Here is a 20797-nt window from a genome sequence, read left to right on the forward strand (position 1 = left end):
CATCGTGACGCATTTGGCCTGCGGGCTGGCAGTTTGACACCCCTGGTATAAGCCGCCTTTGATTTCCTGTATTTCTGTTAAATTCACAAAAAGAAGAAATGAAGGAATTAGCCCGCTGGATTTTGTGCAGCGATGATGCTACTATCATTGCTAAAGAACAGTCCCACCCTTGGGAAATTGTTAGTCCAATTAAATTCAAAGAGTTTTTCCAACCAATCCCTCTGGCTGCCAAATTTTAAGGGAAATTTTCAAAAGCCCCCTTTGTTTCTTCAGTTTACCTAATGGGAAGTTCAGCAATCTGTTTCTGTGTCTCCAGCAGTGGTAGAATGGACTTCCTGTCCTGAGGCTTCATATTAGATCAGGGATCTTCAAACTTGGCAACTTTAAAACTTGTGGACTTCAACTCCCAGAATTCTTCAGTCCCCCCTGAGGAATTCTGGGAGTTGAAGTCCACAAGTCTTAAAGTTGCCAAGTTTGAAGACCCCTCTACTAGATGGTCTGCAGCTCCCAGGATTCCAGTTAGTTCATTGGAATTATGGGAGCTGTAGTCCGGTTGGAGATGGTCACAGTAAAGAATGTGCACTCTTAATTTTTAGATCTGCTTTCTGAGGGATCACTTAGCTGCATTTCACCTTAGGAAGCAAGAGCTTCAAACTTCTTTGCTTCTTCCCTCAATAAATACAGGTAGTCCTCAACTTACAACAGTTCATTTAATGACCGAAGTTACAACAGCATTGGAAAAAGTGACTTATTTTACACTTATGACCGTTGCGGCATCCCCATGGTCAGCGATCAAAATTCGAATGCTTGGCAACTGACTCATGTTTGTGATGGCTGCAACGTCCTGGGTCATGTCATCACCTTTTCTGACCTTCTGACAAGCAAAATCAATAGGGAAGCCAGGTTCACTTAATAATCATGATAAGGAGCCGAAGTGGTGCAGTGGTTAGAATGCGGTACTCTGCAGCTACTTCTGCTGACTGCTGGCTGCCAGCAGTTCTGCAGTTAGAGTCTTACCGGCTCAAGGTTGACTCAGCCTTCCATCCTTCCGAGGTCAGTAAAATGAGGACCCAGATTGTTGGGGGCAATAGGCTGACTCTATAAACGGCTTAGAGGGGGCTGTGAACGACTGCGAAGCAGTATAGAAGGCTAAGTGCTATTGCTATTGCTACTAATTTAACATCTGCAGTGACACACTTAACAAATGTGGCAAGAAAGGTCGTTAAATGGGGCAAAACTCACTTAACAAATGTCTCACTTAGCAGCAGGCATTTTGGGCTAGGTTAGGGTCATACGTCGAGGACCACCTGCACCTACTTCACTCCAGCTTTCTTGTGTTTACCCATCATCCACTGCATTTCATGTTCTTTTGATAGTGTAGTGCAGGGGTAGGCAACCTCGGCTCTTTTATGACTCATGGACTTCAACTCCCAGAATTCCTGAGTCAGCATAGCTGACTCAGGAATTCTGGGAGTTGAAGTCCATGAGTCATAAAAGAGCCGAGGTGGCCTACCTGTGGCGTAGTGCAAGACCTTCAGTCTCCTGCTTACTCCATGATCAGTGACATGTCCATCCTCCCTTATTCCAACTAGCACAAGAATTTGACATGGGGAATGGGACTTCGGGCTGGTGTGGGAGGGATGGTCAATGTCCATTTTGAATACGATTCGATTGGTGTGATGGGGAATGTGTTGTTGGTACAGGTGGGCCGTTGTCTGCGTCGAGCCACAGCTGGCAGCGGCAAGAAGCTTTGTCTCCAACTTGGGGGGAAGTTGCCTTTCCTTGTCTTTGACTCAGCTGACTTGGATAGTGCTGTTGACGCAGTGGTGGATGCCATCTGGCTAAATCGAGGACAGGTATGCTTTTACCAAAGATAGGATCGGATGAAGAAGAGACCTGGGGAATGGTTGTTTCTTAACATTTCCCTCTTTTTTTCAGGCTGCTGAATGGTTGCTCATCCAACCACTGCAAAAGAGGGAAATATTAAAAAAAAACTCTATTCTTTGTATTTCTTCTTTGGCAGAGTATGAGATTTTGACATTATGATATAGTAAATCTTTGTCCAGAATTGTCTGAAAATTCTGGCACACACATATAAAACTTTGGATGTCCACATCAGCTGCCCCATTGAGTTGCACCTATTTAGCCAATTACAGTTGCGTTTATTTTTATTTTTTTAGATAGGGACTGACTCAGCTGACTCAGGAATTCTGGGAGTTGAAGTCCATGAGTCATAAAAGAGCCGAGGTTGCCTACCCCTGGACTAGACATATAATTAAAAGATCAAGCAAGAACACAACAATTTTAAAAATAAATTAATGACTCCTACTGTTAGAACTTCAACATTTTTCCAGTTAGCGGAAAGAGAAGAAAGAAAGGGCAGGGATACTTGAAAAGGATCTCTCTGGCATTAACTCCAAGCTTGTCTGCAAAGATAGCAAGAGATTAAAGTCCGGCCAGTCTCAAATAGTTGGAAATAGTCTGCTTCCCAGGCATACGGGATTTTGTAGGTCATACCTAACCCTTTGAATGGTGTCAGAAATAGACAATAATACAAGAATTCTGCATTGACCAAGTCAGGGTTTGCTTAGCTATAGTTTATGGAATAAACTGCAGTGTTCATCCGATACAACACACCAAAGCGAAACAAATTCCAAACATTTCCAAAATGGGCAAAGAATCAATGTGGGAATCACATTATTTTTGTAATTGTTTATCCACACGTTCTTAAGCTGAAACATTTTTTGATGAACCAGGCAGTGAGTTTTATTCTTACTCGAGCAGAATCTCGGCTTCAAAATCCTGCAGCCAAGGATTGAATTAATTAACCCTGTGGGCGGCTTTTCCTTCCCCTTCTCAGATCCACAGTGCTGGGGCTCAGCTGTTCCTTCAGGAATCCATTGCCAAAGACTTTATTCAACGCCTGAAGCACCGAATGGGGCAGCTTCGCTTAGGAGACTCTCTGGACAAAATCACAGATGTGGGACCGTTGGCCAGCGAGAAACAGCGAAATTTCATTGAGAGCCTGGTGGAAGAAGCTCGGAATGAGGGGGCTGAGGTAAATGGGAAGAAGTCATGCCAGACAGATCGGTCTTATGGCCAACCCCCGCCCCCGCACAATTGATTTTTAATATTTAACCATTAAAATTATTGATTATCTAAATTATTAAAAGTACTTAATTCACATTTTTTTACCATTGCAGTTGAACAGCATTAAACTTGGCTTCAGGAAAATCAGCTTTTTATGTGTAATAAAAATATCTTTAGGGAATAAATTTATTAATGTGTATTTGATGGAAAAGTCATCTCACACATAGTTGATGGCAATGTCTTAAAAAAAATGGGGGGTCCATTTCCGTAAATGGTATTAGATATGGAATTTATTCCAGAGCCAAACCGCATTGCTCACAAAGATGTAAATAGAAATAAGCCTACTGTTGTGTAAAAAACCATTGTAAAACATGTCTGTGGAACATCTGTTGTGATTTGTGAAAATTATGGCCTTGAGGTTTTTTTGTCACTTGTTAAGGAATAGTTGGATAATGAAATGTCTGCAAGAAAACAACCAAGCTCAGAGGGAGCACAAGAATCCTAGAGTTCAACCCTGAACTAGAAGCATAGCAGAGAAGGGACCATATAGATATTGAACCCAACCCCCTGCTCTGCATAGGAATCCAGATTAGGAATTCTGTGACCGATGACTGTCAACATAATTCAAAAGTAGTTATTGTTTTTTTAGGTTTTCCAGGCCTGGGCATCCCTCCCATCAAGTCGATTGTTTTACCCTCCAACCTTAATCACCGGCGTGTATCCGACCTCCCGTTGCGTCCGGGAAGAGGTAGGAGGAGATGAGAAAGCATTTCTGATAGGTGATTTAATCACTAGAAATTAATGCTGGTAATAAATGGAATAATGAGAGCCAGTGGGGTCCAGTAGTTAAGGCTCTAGGCCAGAAACCGGGAGATTGTGAGTGCTAATCCTGCCTTGATCATGAAAGCCACCTGGGTGACTTTGGGCCAGTCACTTTCTCTTAGCCCAGTCCACTTCACAGGGTTGTTCTTGTGATTAAAATTAATAAAGGTGAGATAGATAAATTAGATAGATAGATGATAGATAGATAGATAGATAGATAGATAGATAGATAGATAGATAGATGATAGATAGATAGATAGATAGATAGATAGATAGATAGATAGATAGATAGATAGATAGATAGATAGATAAGGTGCGTAGACAGACAGATAGATGAAGCAAGGGAGAAAGAGAAAGAAAGAAAAAGAAAGAAAGAAAGAGAGAAAGAAAGAAAGAAAAAGAAAGAAAGAGAAAGAAAGAAAGAAAGAAAGAAAGAAAGAAAGAAAGAAAGAAAGAAAGAAAGAAAGAAAGAAAGAAAGAAAGACAGCACTGAGCCAATGCAAGGAGCTGTTCCCTCTTCAGGTAACTATGTCTGGCTATATGCTAGATTTCTTTTAAACTAGTTTTAATCCATCTTTCTTTCCCTCACCTGCTATTTTCAGACACGTTAGACCTCTCTTGCTTTAATTGTTAATGTAATTGTTTTAATGCCCACTGACCCTGAGACGATGTTGAATTGGAAATTCTGAGGCATTTGGTGGAAGGCACCTTGGTAGATGAGGCCGCCATTCTGAACTTAGCCTGTGACCATTTAAACATGGGCAACGTTAACAGTATCCTACCTTTTCTCCATTCTTTCTGCCTCTCTTTGTCTTCTCTCTTCCCTCTGTATGTACTTTTGGATTGTAACTTCTGTAAGCTCCTGAAGGCTGGCAGGTTGAAGAAAGCTGTAGTAAATGGTGGGGGTCAAAAGTAGGGCTTTGAAAATGCTTCAGACCTCATGCAAAAGTTCTCCTGTTCCTTTACAAGTTTCTGTGCCTGCCTGAGAAATGATATGGCTGTTTTAAAAGTCATATTAAGTTGAATAAATAGATGTCTTAAAGTAGCAACATTTAGGTTTGCAGATAGAAGACTGAAAAAAGATTAGTGCTACGCTAGGTTTGACGTTTGCTGATTATTATGTCTATATAAAGTATTAGGAAGGAATGCCAATAAATACCCTTCCTCAAAATGTTAAAGCAGCCCCATCCTCCAAAAGATTCCATGTGCTTGTTCCCAAATTTTCCCACATACGTGTGTAGGCATTTTTATTTTGCTGATAACTGATAGACATACACAGATAGACAATTGGGGAAAAGCTCTGAAATACAGGTAGTCCTCAACTTACAATAGTTCATTTAGTGACTGTTCAAAGTTACAACGACACTGGCAAAAGTGACCTGACCGTTTTCCACATTTACGACCGTTGCAGCATCCCTGTGGGTCATGTGATCAAAATTAAACTAAAAAATTAACTAAAAAATCTTTCAAAGATCCTGGAGCACTGGGGAACTACCAGAGGACTGGAAAAGAACTACGGTAATGTAGTTCCCATCTTCAAAAAAAAAGGGGGGGAGGGGGAATGAATCCAGAAAACTACAGGCCTATCAGCCTGACCTCAATACCTGGGAAGATTCTGGAAAAGATAATCAAACAACGAATCAGCGAACACCTCCTAGAGGCAAACAAAGTCATTACCAAAAGCCAACATGGGTTTGTCAAAAACAGATCATGACAGACAAATCTTATTGCATTCTTTGACCAAGTGACAAAATTAGTGGACCAGAGGAATGCTGTGGATATAATTTACTTGGACTTCAGTAAGGCATTTGATAAGGTAGATCACAACCTACTACTTGATAAGATAGAAAAATGTGGGTTAGACAGCATCACCACCAATCAACTGAACATTCAAATTGACTGGCACTGATGGTTGACACGGATTGCTGCCAGCATCCTAGGTATCAACCAGGTACCTCCTTAAAATGTAAGATGTTCCAAGTAACGCAGTTTTTTGTAGCGTTGCTAGAGTTATTGCAGGAAGCTGCAGTTTCTTGATGTATTTTGCAAAGTTTTTGGACATAGGTCCCAGTGCCCCGATGACAATGGGTATCACTGTTACACGTTTCATCCATAATCGCGCAGTTTCGATGGCCAGGTCGCGATATTTCGTAATTTTTCCCAGTTCTTTTTCTACGACTGTGGCATCTTCTGGTATAGCGATATCAATCAGCTGTATGCTTTGGTTCTCTACAACTGCGATATCTGGCGTGTTGTGTTCCAAATGGCGATCTGTCTGTATTCGAAAGTCCCACAAGATCTTCACCCTCTCATTCTCCATTATTATTATTATTATTATTATTGTTAAATTCAGAGGCTTGAAAACTGACTCATATATATGACAGTTGCATTGGGGCAGGGGTAGGCAATCTTGGCTCTTTTATGCTGGCTCAGGAATTCTGGGAGTTGAAGTCCACGAGTCATAAAAGAGCCAAGGTTGCCTACCCCTGGCCTAGGCCGCTTTATGACTCATGGACTTCTTGCAACTCCCAAAATTCCTGAGCCAGCCATGCTGAGGGGAAAGGGGGAGGTTTTCAAGCTCAGCCATGCTGGCTCAGGAATTCTGGGAGTTGAAGTCCACGAGTCATATAAGAGCCAACGTTGCCTACCCCTGCATTAGGGGATCAGGGTTCACGTGATCCCCTTTTGTGACCTTCTGCCAAGCAAAGTCAATGGGGAAGCCAGATTTACTTACCAACCAGGTTGCTAACGTAACAGCTGCAATGATTCATTTATCTTCTGTGGCAAGATAGGTCGTAAAATGGGGCAAAATTCATTTAACAAACGTCTCGCTTAGCAACAGAAATTTTGGGCTTAACTCTGGTCGTACGTTGAGGCCTGCCTCTAGTCACTCCCTGCCTTTCAGAGGATGTGGCTGTTTTTTTTAAAAGCATTAAGGGAGGATGCTTTGCTTACTGCACTGTGCAAAGCATCCCTCCTGAACCCTTTGCACAGTTGTTAGGTTCATAACAGTTGTTACTCTCTTCCATCCTTGGCATCCATCCAAGGAAGCTATGCCATGATGAACTAACAGGGGGCCCTCTCGCGACACCAAATTGTGATTGAAAGAGAGAAAGAGCTTGATCTTGTCCAGGACTTTTAATACAGCAGGGTGAATTAAATAGAGGGGGGGGGGGACCCACAGTAACTCTTACGTTAGCAAAGTTTAACAAATTTGTGCCTAATATAAAGAAGATACTTAGGTGCACTACGTAACGGGAAAGTGGCTTTAGATAATAAGGGTGCAGTGAGTGGTGATACCGATGATCACATGCATGGAGAAGGGCCTCCTGTTCCCCACCCACTGCCTTTTTTGGGGTATAAGAGATGGACATTTAGCTTTGTTTCTTCATTTTGTAACAACGGGTAGTTCTCGACTTAACAACTGAATTGTTTGGAGTTACACAGGCCAACGTGGGGGCTACTTGCGACCTGGGTTTAAAATCCCAATGGTTGCTCCCCCTCCAAACTCATGTGACCAGACCTCAGGTACTTAGCAACCACGCTGCATTTATTGGTGTTTATATAGCATCCCATAAGAAAGGCTGAGCGCCAAAGAATTGAGTCCTTTGAACTATGGTGCTGGAGAAGACTCCTGCGAGTCCCTTGGACTGCAAGGTGATCAAATCGGTCAGTCCTAGAGGAGATCAACCCCGACTGCTCTTTAGAAGGCCAGATCCTGAAGCTAAAGCTCAAATACTTTGGCCACTTAATGAGAAGGAAGGACTCACTGGAGAAGAGCCTAATGCTGGGAAAGATTGAGGGCAATAGAAGAAAGGGATGACAGAGAATGAGGTGGCTGGATGGAGTCACTGAAGCAGTAGGCGTGAGCTTAAATGGACTCCAGAAGATGGTAGAGGAACGTTGTCCATGGGGTCACGATGAGTCGGACACGACTTCGCAAATAGCATCCCAGAACTGGGCACCGTGTTTTATGGTGGTTTCGCCGAAAACCGGCCGGCAATTACTGTCACTTTTCAGCAAAACCAGAGCCGTAACGAAACATTACTTCATTGGATGCCTGCAGCAGTTGCAAAATTTATAGCTATCATGACCGCTCCATTACAGTTTGAAATCGAGGATCACCTTTATAACAAACGTGCTTTAACTGTACAGGCAGTCCTCGACAGCTGCTAAGTGAGTTTTGCCTATTTTATGACCTATCTTGGCACAGTTGTTAAATGAATCACTGCAGTTGTTTACGTTAGTAACACGTTTGTTAAGCGAATCTGGCTTTCCCATTGACTTTGCTTTTTAGAAGGTCATAAAAGGGGACCACCTGTCCCTTGGTCACTGCAACAGTTATAAACCCGAGTCAGCTGCCAACTGCCTGAATTTTGATCACGTGACCATGGGGATGCTGCAATGGTTATTAAGTCTGAAAAATGGCTATAGGTCACTTTTTTTCATTGCCGTTGTACCTTCGAACAATCCATAAATGAACTGCTGTAAGTTGACTACCTGTATGCTACATCTTTGTCTACGTTCCCTGTATTTTCCATTCCACCAGATTTTGGTTATTGTGGTGAAGGGACTCTGGAGTCTTCCAGGATATTTTTGTGGCCTTGGGGGCTCCAGGTTGCTCATTCCCAGCCTAAAAAAAAATTGAAGGAAGTGGTGCTTTTCATCCTACACAAAATGTTTAAATTGAACTATTCATACTAATCTGCCGTGTCTGCCGTGCAGCAGCTTCTGCTTTTCTCAGCCAAACTTTGCTTCCTTGGCAGAGTTTATGAGGTAATGAATTCTCATCTTTTGAAAATGATCTAAGGCAGGGGTGTCAAACTCAATTTCAGTGAGGGCCGCATCAGCATTGCGGTTGCCCTCAGGGGGCCGGGTGGGTGTGGCCAGGGTGGGCGTGGCCTACTGGATGGGCGTGGCTAGAGTGCATATGGCCTACTGGGTGGGCGTGGCCAGCTCTACATCGTTCGCATCAAGGGTGTCTATGGGGGCCTGGGCAGGAGTGGGACAGATCTGAGGGTCTCTGGCAGAAGGAGGGTCTCTGGGCCAGGGCCAAGGCAGTGGGGGCCGTCCCCTCACTGTTTCCAGGATGGCTTTGTCGGCCGTATGAAACCACTTCACGGGCCGGATCTGGCCCCCGGGCCTTGTGTTTGACATGTCTGATCTAAGGCATTTTCTTTTCCAGATCTTTGGACCTGTTCTGGTATCCCTGACTTTCCGGACAACCAAGGAAGCGGTGGCTTTGGGGAACAGCACACCTCATGGACTGGCTGCTAGTGTGTGGACCGAAATTCTTTCCTTAGCACTCGAAGTTGCCCACAGGTACCACTATAAGTGCAGCCTGATCTTCGTTAAGGTGTCCCGATCTCTTATCTGGATCCCTGCTCCATCTGGATTCTACCATTCAGTTCCCGATCACAGAAATCTAAATCATTGGTTTCTCTCCCCCCCCCCGTACAGGTAGCCCTCAACTTACAACAATTCATTTAGTGAACGTTCAAAGTTACAACAGCACTGAAAAGAGAGTGACTTACAATCATTTTTCACAGTTCGCCTTTGCAGCATCCCCATGGACATGTGATCAAAATTCAGACGTTTGGCAACCGGTTCATGCTTGTGACTTATTGCTGGATTATCAGATCGCTTTTACACAAACTTTTGACAAGCAAAGTCAATAGGGAAGCCATATTTACTTAACCAACCGGGTTACGAACTTACCGGCTGCAGGGATTCCCTTGGCAACTGTGGCAAGAAAGGTCACAAAATGGGGCGAAACTCACTTAACAAAGGTCTTACTTAAAAACAGAAACGTTGGGCTCAATTGTGGTTGTAAGCCAAGGACTACCTGTAATACAAGAGCTTCAGTATCCAATAAGGCCAGAAATGTTCATCCCAGGGAAGCAGCTGTGATTCTACAGAAAATTACCAATCCCCTAAGCTTTCTTAAATGTAACCCCTTGTAGGATCAGGTGACTGAATGCTGAGATGGAAGACTCAAATCACCATCATGATGTTTCTGAATGTGTCCTCCTATTTCAGGGCTTTTCAACCAGTGATACGGGTACCACCTGTGGTACATTGGCACCTGGCAGGTGGTACGCGACCATCCTAGAAAAGTGGTGGCGGGGGAGGGGAATGAGATGAACCGGTGGCAGCACCACACAAGCCTGAGCGAGAGACGGCTGGAGTTGCAGGGCTGTCAGGGCTCAGCGGAAGCGCCAGGATCAGCGCCAGGCTCCAGCTGGAGCTCGGTGCTGATCCTGGCGCTTCTGCTGAGCCCAGAAGCAGCGCCGATCAGCTGGAATCTTGCAGCATCCCCACGGTCATGTGATTTACATTCAGATGCTTGGCAACTGATTCATATTTATGATGGTCACAATGTCCCAGGGTCATGTGAAGTGACCAAACCCTGGTGCAACCACCCAGCAGAGGGGGGGAAATAAAAACCAAACACACCCCACCCCACCCCTGCTACCAATCCTCAACAGAAATGCTCACAACAATGAAAACCTTGGACAGGAGGAACAGCGCTGCCTGGCGGGCAGGCAGGTGTCTTGCTCGGCTGTGGCTTGGGGGGCCCTTTTTTCAGTGCCATTGTAACTTCGAACAGTCACTTAGCGAACTGTTGTAAGCTGAGGACTAACTATTTCATCACTTTTTTCCTTTTTTTTTTTTTTTTTTGGTCATCACGTTTTTGACACCTTGCTAGGCGACTGGTGGTACTCGGATGTTGCCATATCCTAAAAGTGGTACAATGGGTGAAAAGGTTGAAAAGCTCTGTCCTATTTCATTTCCTGAAAGTATCACATCAAAAGGTTCCAAATCAGAATATTCCCCACTAGGCTAATTTTATTTATTTTTACTTGTATGGCATGTTTTATAAAAAGGCAGCTTTCACCTACACATGTATTTATAAGCTGAAGCAGTCCAGTTGGTTCTACTGTGCAGGCTTGTAACACCTTCAAGGACATTGGGTATCTGTCCGCAAGTGTCTCCCAAGAATACAGAAAGAGCAAAAGTGTTTAACTTTTTGTGTCGCGATACTTGATATTTCACACCCTCTTTTTTTTTCCTTCTGTATTCTTAGTTTGCAGGTTGGAACAGTCTGGATCAACAGCCACAATATGTTAGATGCCGCAGCTGCCTTTGGAGGGTACAAGGAAAGTGGCCATGGACGGAACGGAGGCAAAGAGGTTAGTGAGGAAGAAACTGGCTGACGGGAGGGATCCCAGCACATCTCCAAGTTTCATTCTGAATTCTTTCTGTCCAGGCACTTTATGAATATGTGAGACCAATCTGGGAACTTCAACCGCGCATTTGTAGTGTGGACCTGAATTACAAAATCTTTGCTACCTCACCAAAGAGTGATCTCCCAGTGATTCCTGGGGATAAGACTCCGTGCTCTCTAGTTTCTGAGCTGAATGAAGACATTCCAAGGTAAGAATAAGTATGAAAGTGTCTGATTTTCTCAGAAAACGACTTCACACACTTTGTAGCAAGGATTTTTTTTTAAAAAAAGAGAATCGGACTTGATGATGTTACTCAGCTACAGTATCTCAGAACAGAATGGTACAACTCACCGTGGCATTCACATAGTTCCTTTTATAATAATAATAATAATAATAATAACAACAACACAAAACTAGACATGAGCAACAACAACAACAACAACACAAAGCTAGACATGAGCGAGTTGCTAAACTAATCCACTGGGCATTGTGTAAAAAATACGACTTGCCTGTGTCCGAAAAGTCGTGGGAACATAGGGTGGAAAAAGTTGTCGAGAATGAGAGGGTGAAGATCTTGTGGGACTTCCGAATACAGACAGATCGCCATTTGGAACACAACATGCCAGATATCACAGTTGTAGAGAACCGAAGCATACAGTTGATTGATATCGCTGTACCAGGAGATGCCAGAGTCGAAGAAAAAGAACTGGAAAAAATTACGAAATACTGTGACCTGGCCATCGAAACTGTGCAATTATGGATGAAACATGTAACAGTGATACCCATTGTCAGGGGTAGGCAGCCTCGGCTCTTTTATAACTCATGGACTTCAACTCCCAAAATTCCTGAGCCAGGGTGGCTCAGGAATTCTGGGAGTTGAAGTCCATGAGTCATAAAAGAGCCGAGGTTTCCTATCCCTGCCCATTGTCATCGGGGCACTGGGAACTATGTCCAAAAACTTTGCAAAACACATCAAGAAATTGCAGCTTCCTGCAATAACTCCAGCAGAGCTACAAAAAACTGCGCTACTCGGAACATCTTTCATTTTAAGCAGATACCTGGTTGATACCTAGGATGCTGGCAGCAACCCGTGTCAACCATTAGTGCCAGTCAATTTGAGTGTTCAGTTGACTGAGTTTCATGTTTTATGAATAAAAGTTTTATAAAAAGCAGGCATATACATAGAATGAAGGCTATTGCTAAGCACATTGGTTTGTGCTTTAAATTGTAAGCCGCCCTGAGTCTTCGGAGAAGGGCGGGATATAAATGGGATTAAAAAAAAATAAAAAAATAAAAAATAATAATAATCTTTATTGTCACTTTAAATGTACACCAATTGGCATACATCAAAATGAAATTTCATGGCATACAGCTCTCAAAGGGTCACCATCTCCGATATACACTCCTTGTTCGTGGCCAGCTCAAGTTTCAGATCATCCATTTTTGTTTTTGTTGACTATGTTTTCATCAAAATTATTTTAGCTGTTGTATCAAAGGAAATCATTTCTATGACTACCAAAGTATTTTGTAATGCTTTGATGATGATTAATAAAAAGAACTAATCCCATAGTGAATTATCCTGCGGCGAGTTGTTACACAGGGCAGCCCCTGAACACTCCTGTCAAAAGCCTTGCATTGTGGGGAATGTTAAAAGGGTGACTAAACTAATGAGCGTATGTGCTAATTTGATGTTTGCATATTATTATTATCAGATGTATATTTTGCCTAGTTTTTTATACAGCTCATGGTGGTGTGCATTGGGCTCCTGCCTTTTATTTTCTCACAGCAACAACTTTGGTAGGTAGATTGGGCTGAGAGAAGAAGTACATGCCTCTGGGAGGACTAGAACTCACAGTTTCCTGGTGATTGGCTCAGCTTTCATGTCAAATGTGGGACTAGAACTCACAGTCTCCTGGCTTCTAGTCTAACACCTTAAACACTACAATAAAGATGTCAGTCCCCCCCCCCCCTTTTATCTCTAGGGTGCACTTTTATGGGGAATGCTATGGATAAAATGACCATAGCATTTTATCCAGAATTGCTGAAGCTTTACAACCGTGCCAAAACCTGGGATATGTATCCTAATTCACTTTTCAGCAAGAATGGAAATTTACAATGAGGCTTAAGAAAAAAAACACAGGAAAGGATCTTTACCGTTGAGTTTTGTTTAAGATGGAGCCACTTCCTAGTTTTGGAGTGCAGCTCATTAATGAGTTTTTGAAAAGTGGTTAGGATCAAGGGTTCATCAGCATTTAAACCTAAGTATCTATTCTGATTCTTTGCCCAACGCCTAATCCTTCTTCCAAAGTTCAATGTACAGAGTTCCCCTACCTTTAGCTAAACTCTAAAAACAATAATGGGGCCCAGGTCAATAAGTAAGCTTGGTGAGGGAGCAGGGGTTTGAACCTTGGAGTGAGTATGAATGTGAACCATCCCTATGATCAATAAGAGGGCTGGTTTCTCTTACGCCCGGCAACGATACGGTGCATTTCAGCATAGGTAGACAGCCTTTCCCTTCTTATTAAATAATCAGGATTCATAGGCCTCGTTGGTACCTCAGTCTTGAGGAAATAGGGGATTTTTGCAGCCTTTGAATATAAAGAACTAACCTTAATAGAAGGACTATGTCTAATATCCAGACATTTTCACTTACCAAACCCCTTTGCAGCTTACTGCGTTCTAGAGAATCTCGTCCTTGGGAAGTCTACACCTATCTGTAAAATCCATGCACCCAGAGTTTGTTGCCTTTCTTTTGAAATGGATTCAAAAGAACAAGAGGCAAAGGCTCTATTATAGTCCGTCCTTCCTCCCTCCCTCCCTCCCTCCCTTCCTTCCTTCCTTCCTTCCTTCCCTCCCTTCCTCCCTCCCTCCCTCCCTCCCTCTCACCCGCAGTGTGGACCGAACCTACAAGCTGTACTACGGTGGTGCTCAGAAGAGGCCAGATTCCTTGAGTTCCCGAGCCATCCTTGATCACGCGGGCAAAGCAATGGCCTGTGTGGCCGATGGGAATGTGAAAGACATCCATAATGCAGTGGAAGCCGCTCACAAAGCAGCCCCTGGGTGAGTCCTGACCTTTCATTTAGCGTACCATCTAACCCAGGGACTTGGGGGTTCTTCTGTGATTGTAAGCTACCAAACATACAAGCAGCCCTTGCTTAATGACCAGTTGCTTAGCGACCATTTGAAATTACAGCGCGCGCCCCTACCACCCAAAAGGTACTTATGACTTGGTTCCAGAATTAAATAGCTATGCATGCATCACATTTGGACCTTTGGCAACCAGCTTGCATTTTCGGTAGTTTGCAGCGTCCCATGGTCACATGACCACAATTTCCAGCAGTTCTTGCCCATTTCCAGCATTTACTTCCGGTTTTCTGCAAGAAATGACCATTGGGTAAAACAGATTTAATTAATGACTACTGTGTTCACTTAAGGACCATGGCATTCACTTAATAACTGCCACCAGAAAAATGTAAAATCTGGTGTGACCTGCTTAACCACTGCCACGACTTATGACTTTAATTCCAAATTCAGTAAGTTGAGGGCTATCTATAGACAGAGGTGTCTGTGGTTTATCGGCACACTCACAGCTGCATACTACAAGACAAGCTCCCTACAATGTTCCATGTTCTGTGTTAATTAACATTTTGTTTTGCCTTAATAGTTAAATTAAGGGCTCTGTTCTGGGCCCAGTGCTCTTCAACATCTTCATCAATGATTTGGATGAGGGGATAGATGGGGAACTCATCAAATTTGCAGACAACACCAAGCTGGCAGGAATAGCCAACACTCCAGAAGACAGGCTTAAGATACAGAAGGATCTTGACAGACTTGAACATTGGGAGCTATCTAACAAAATGAAATTCAATGGTGAAAAAAATAAGGTTCTACATTTAGGCAAGAAAAACCAAATGCACAGGTATAGTATAGGTCGGGTAGGCAACCTTGGCTCTTTTATGACTCATGGACTTCAACTCCCAGAATTCCTGAGCCACTATAGCTGGCTCAGGAATTCTGGGAGTTGAAGTCCACGAGTCATAAAAGAGCCAAGGTTGCCTACCCCTGGTATAGGTGGTACCTTGCTCAGTAGTAGTAACTGTGAGAGGGATCTTGGAGTCCTAGTGGACAATTACTTAAATATGAGCTAGCAGTGTGCTGTAGCTGCCAAAAAAGTCAACACAATGATAGGCTGCATTAACAGAGGAATAGAATCAAGATCACATGAAGTGTTAATACCCACTTTACAATGCCTTGGTAAGGCCACACTTGGAATACTGCATCCAGTTTTGGTCACCACGATGTAAAAAAGATGTCGAGACTCTAGAAAGGGTACAGAGAAGAGCAACAAAGATGATTGGGGGACTGGAGGCTAAAACATACAGGTTTCTGGAATTGGGTATGTGTAGTTTAACGAAGAGAAGGGTGAGGGGTGACATGATAGCAGTGTTCCAATATCTCAGGCGTTGCCACAAAGAAGAGGGAGTCAACCTCTTCTCCAAAGTGGCCGAAGGCAGGACAAGAAGGAACGGATGGAAACTAATCAAGGAGAGAAGCAACCTAGAACTAAGGAGAAATTTCCTGACAATTAGAACAATTAATCAGTGGAACAACCTGCCTCCAGAAGCTGTGAATGCTCCAACACTGGAAGTTTTTAAGAAGAGACTGGACAGCCATTTGTCTGAAATGGTATAGGGTTTCCTGCCTGAGCAGGGGGTTGGACTAGATGACCTCTAAGGTCCCTTCCAACTTTGTTGTTGTTGTTGTTGTTGTTATATAGCTCCACAAAATTAGAACAGATTTTTCTGGGTAGTGTTTCTCGAACTTGGCAATTTTAAAATTTATAGACTTCAACTCCCAGAATTCCTCAGCCAGCATTACTGGCTGTGGAATTCTGGGAGTTGAAGTCCACTCACCTTAAACTTGCCAAGTTTGAGAAACAATGTGTAGAGTGTCCAGTCCAGCGCTCCTGTTTAGTGTAAGGAATAAAGTTATATCTCAGAAAATCTTGAGCCCAAGGGAGGGGGAAACTATATCAAAAATTCCACAAGGATTTAACACTGAGATTTGTTACACATGCCAAATAATATCTTTGGATAGTTATCATGTAAAGAGATTACATTGAATTAGAAGCATTGCCGGATGTTTCATTTATGAATCGATGTGTATAAATTAATTTGGTTTATAGGAGCAGTGGTCTAAAGCTTGGCCAATTTTTTTTTCAAGACCCACCAGCAGAGGACATTAGATGCTAACTAATCCTCTAATACACGTGGTCCTTGATTTATGACCACAATTGAGCCCAATTTTTTTTGTTACTAAGCAAGACAATTATTAGGTGAATTTTACCCCATTTTTTTTACTTTTCTTGCCACAGTTGTTAAGTGGATCACTGCGGTTGTTAAGTTAGTAACACAGTTGTTATGTGGATCCAGCTTCCCTAGTTTTCCCTTTGCTTGTCAGAAGGTCGCAACAGGTGATCACATGACCCCGGGACGCTGCAACTGTCATAAATAGGAACCAGTTGCCAATCCTCTGAATTTTAATCACGTGATCACAGGGATGCTGCAATAGTCATTAGTGCGAAAACCGGTCATAAGTCACTTTTTCCAGTGCCGTTGTAACTTTGAATGGTCACCAAATGAACTGCTGTAAGTCGAGGACTATCCGTGCGTTTCCTTCCTTATGTCCTGCAGACTGCTACTTGAGCACACATTTGTGATGGGTTCTGATTTTTTTTTAACCCAAGTACAATTTCATCATCTGAATCCTGACAGAGTGAAAGGGATGGGTGGTGGACGTTTGGAAAAGTTACTTGTATATTTTGGCAAAAGTGCTATTTTATTTTGCTGCTGTCTTGTGCAATACGCTAGAGAGACTTTCAGCTTCTGGGTGTGATTTTTCCCCCCTTCCAAATATCTTCCATGCTTGCCTCGATATATCTGTCCTTTAATGCAGAACCCTGAAGATGTACTTTTGCCTTTTGGTGAGCCAAATCATTGGCTCCAGCCTAGCTTTCCCCAACTATCCGAGGGGAATGAGAGTCAAAATTCATGCACATCTGGAAGGCATCCAGATTAGAGAAGGGTGTCCGGGTTTCAAGCAAAGATCTGCTCCAGCTGTGGTGCCAGAGAATCTGCAAATGCATTGCAGTTGGATGGGATACTTATCGCTTGGTTGTTCATGGCCTGGTGGGTCTAGGACAGTGGTAGAAACCTATGGCACGCGTGCCAGAGGTGGCATTCAGAGCCCCCTCTGTGGGTGCACGCGCCGTCGCCCCATCTCCCCCCAGCGCCCCCTCCTCGCCAGCAGCCCCCCCCAGAGGAGAGTCACCCCCAAGCACAGCCCGCGCAGAGCAGAGCAGCCAAGAACATGGCAGCTGGGCAGCGGGGACAAGACTCCGCCCTCATGCCCCATCGTGCGCAGTTGATGGTGCGGGGCATGGGCAGAGGGCGTGGCCGATCTGCGGTGGGCTGTGGAGGTGGTAAGTGGCCCTGTGGGGGGGTGGGGGGGCAGAACAGGCAGGATGGGGTGGGGGCAGTTTTGGGGCACTCAGTCTCTAAAAGGTTCGCCATCACTGGTCTAGGACAACTCACCATGGCCAACTCGCCACAGGACAAGTTGATATTGAAAAAAATACTGAAATAGAATCATTAAAGAAAGGATGCCAAAGGAGGGACAAAATGAAAGCTGAATGACAAAAAATAAAATAATGTTTAATTATTGTAAAGAATTAAATTGAATTGTTGAATTGACTCGCGGCGAGTTCTCCTACGGTGAGTTGACCATGGCAACTTGACCGCAGGAAGTTGGCTGCGGCGAGTTGTCTCATTCCGTGCCCTGGATGTCTCCTGTCTGGACTGTTGCAATTGCTCTAGGTGGGGCTACCCTGGAACAGTAACCAGAAGGCGCAGAAGGCAACCACACGAGCAATCTTGGGCACCGAAAGAATGGTGCTTGTAACCCCCTTTGCTGCGCAAGGTTCATTGGGTGCCAATTTGGTTCCAGGTGCATTTCAAAGTAACCGGTTATGACCTTTAAAGCCCTACTTGGACGGGTCCATATTACCTATGGAACTGTCTTTTTCTCCATTACATCAGCCCATTCTCCCCAGTCAGGCAGCAAAGGTACAGTATGCTGTGCACCCCATCAGCTGAAGAATTTCAACTGGCGGGGTCCAGGAGGAGAGTCTTCTCTGCCATTCCCCCCAACATATGGATACCCCCCTCCTTTCTTTCTAGAAAGATGTGAAAACATGTCTCTTCCACCTCGCTTGGGGCTCACAGAGGAGCACACAGCCATGGGGTTGACTAAGTGGCCTTGAGTGTCCTCTGCCCAGCCTTAATTAACCTTTAACCTTTAAATTTTTTAACGTTCTTGCTTCTTGCCGATTTTATATGCTCTTTTTAGATTTTAATAGTTCACTTGTACACTGCCCCGAGACCCTCTCTGAGCGACCATGGACGGTTTCAAAATTTGACAAATAAATAAATTGATACAGATCCATGTTTCCCAGACATGGCAGCTTTAAGATGTATGGACTTCAACTATCAGAATTCCCCAGCTTGCGGTTCCCTCTTTGCTTATCTCTAGGTTTGCTCTTGCTACTGCTAAAGTAGCAAACGTTACTCTTACTCCTGGAGTTTGCATTTAGAAAAGGCTGGTTTTAGTTCACATGTCCTGAAAAATTTTTTTATTTTATTTTATTTTAATTCCATTTATATCCCGCCCTTCTCCGAAGACTCAGGGCGGCTTACAAGCTTAGCAAAATGATTCCTAGGGTAGCAAATTGGCCGAATTGATTGGTTGATTGACATTCCCTTGCCTTTTTCTGCTTTTGGGGGCGGTTCACCTAGCTGCTGTGGAAGTTGGCATAAAGTAAGGAGTCCCTTGCGGATTTTACTCTGCTGGTCGTTCCCAATTCTAGAGGGCAGCGCTCATCTCCATTTCAAGACCATTGAGCCAGCACTGTCCGAAGACATTTCCACGATCATGTCGACCACATGACGTCACGGAGTACTGTTACCTTCCTACTGTAGTGGTACCTATTTATCTACTCATATTTGCATGTTTTCAAATTGCTAGGTTGGCAGGAGCTGAGGTGAGGACAGGAGCTCACCCTGCCACATGGGTCTTGAACCTGGGCTGCTAGCTTTCCAGCTGACAAGCCCAGCTTCTTAACTGCTGAGCCACCGCGCTGCCCCAAAGTTGGCATTCTGGACTAAATATCTTTTTTTCTTGTTGCAATAAAGTTGGTTATACATTCTCAAGAAGGGTTATTCTATGAACGACGTTGCTAGCTTTCCTTTCTAACTTTGGGTTGGTCTCATGACAGATGGGCGAAGAAAACGGCACATGCCCGGGCACAGATCTTGTACTACCTGGCTGAAAACCTGGAACTCCGTCGAGCTGAGATTGCATCACAGCTGGAATCATTAATGGGTATAGAAAAAGAGAGAGCTTTGATGGAGGTGGATAATAGTGTGCGGCGACTATTTTATTGGGCAGCTTGCTCTGACAAATGTGGTGGAGTTGTGCAGGTGAGAATAGCAAGGCCTTGTCCTTAGATACATACAGTTTGCACTCTGTAACTGTTGATGGATGGAATGTGGCTGAATGTATGGAAGGATCTGAGATGTGTGCCCAAGAATTAGCTTTGTGAGCAGAAGGCATTGGGTTCAACCCCAGCTATAAAAAAATAACAAACAGGTATCTTTGCTCAAGATTCTAGAATTAACTTTCTCCAACTATGGTGCCCTTCAGATATGTGGAATTCGATCCACAGAAGCCGCAGCAATGGCTATCATGGCTAAGGATTTCTGGGACACGGTCCCTATATCTGAAGAATGCAAAAGTGAAGACAGTTGTGAAAGTTAATGCCAGTCAGAGTTGCCCATAATGGTAGTAGGTAGGCAAGTCGATCAATCTGAGTCGTATCACCTGAGTCATATAACCTTCCAGAACAATTCTGGGAAATCTAATCAAAGTTCCTGGAAAGTGTCGTCTTTAATTTATATGATTCTATTCCTGTAACGGAATGAGCCCCGCCCCCACATGCCTAGGGAATAATCGGGAGGAGCCTGCAACCGAATAATGGACAAGGAAAGAAACTTAGAAAAGATCTGCCATAAATAATTAGGCTTTTTAAAAAAAGTTGGGAGAATTGTACTTTCAGGCTTGCAAGGTTGTGTTAATGTAGCCTCGCAATAAAGTACAATTAGCTCATCCTGTTACGTTTTCTGTCTGGTCTTCTTGGCAGGTTGACAGTTTCCCTCTTTACATCGTAGGTATTCTTAAAAGTACTGAAAAATAGTGGCTCCACACGAAGACACTCTTCTTGCAGAGTGCCCTGTATTTGCATGTGAACACCAGCAAAGAGGTGACCTTGCTGGGGGCAATTGCCACCATAGAGGACTTTCCCAAGCTAAAATGCCCCAAAGGACACACTCAGGTCATGTGGAGGCTTCTATGCATACCCTAGGCAGGGCTAAGACTCCCCTCTGCAGATAATGGCCCCACTGACTGAGGGTATATAGGAATATGCTTGGGAGACAGGAGGAAGAGCTACAGACTAGGCAATATTAGATAAGAGGCAGCTGAGTCCACAGAAGCAATGAGAGGGTGAGGCAAACATCTCAGAAGGGACCCTCCCGAGGTTC

The 20797-nt window shown here is 43.8% G+C and overlaps 1 protein-coding gene across 6 annotated transcripts in view; it reads left to right on the plus strand.

Annotated features, from left to right (window-relative positions):
* The window catches only part of ALDH16A1 (aldehyde dehydrogenase 16 family member A1), a 56449-nt gene that overhangs the window by 17309 nt on the left and 18343 nt on the right, over positions 1-20797 (plus strand). For 2 of the 6 annotated variants that reach the window (XM_083376539.1, XM_083376540.1), the window contains 8 exons: positions 1704-1856; positions 2861-3058; positions 3740-3838; positions 9098-9234; positions 11000-11105; positions 11183-11349; positions 14034-14201; positions 19474-19678. In XM_083376539.1, coding sequence (XP_083232665.1) covers positions 1704-1856; positions 2861-3058; positions 3740-3838; positions 9098-9234; positions 11000-11105; positions 11183-11349; positions 14034-14201; positions 19474-19678 — 1233 coding nt within the window. The other 4 variants (XR_014494118.1, XM_083376542.1, XR_014494119.1 and 1 more) reach the window with 4 other exon arrangements.

The sequence above is a fragment of the Vipera ursinii genome, assembly GCF_947247035.1.
Source record: "Vipera ursinii genome assembly, chromosome: Z".
Lineage (NCBI taxonomy): Eukaryota > Metazoa > Chordata > Lepidosauria > Squamata > Viperidae > Vipera > Vipera ursinii.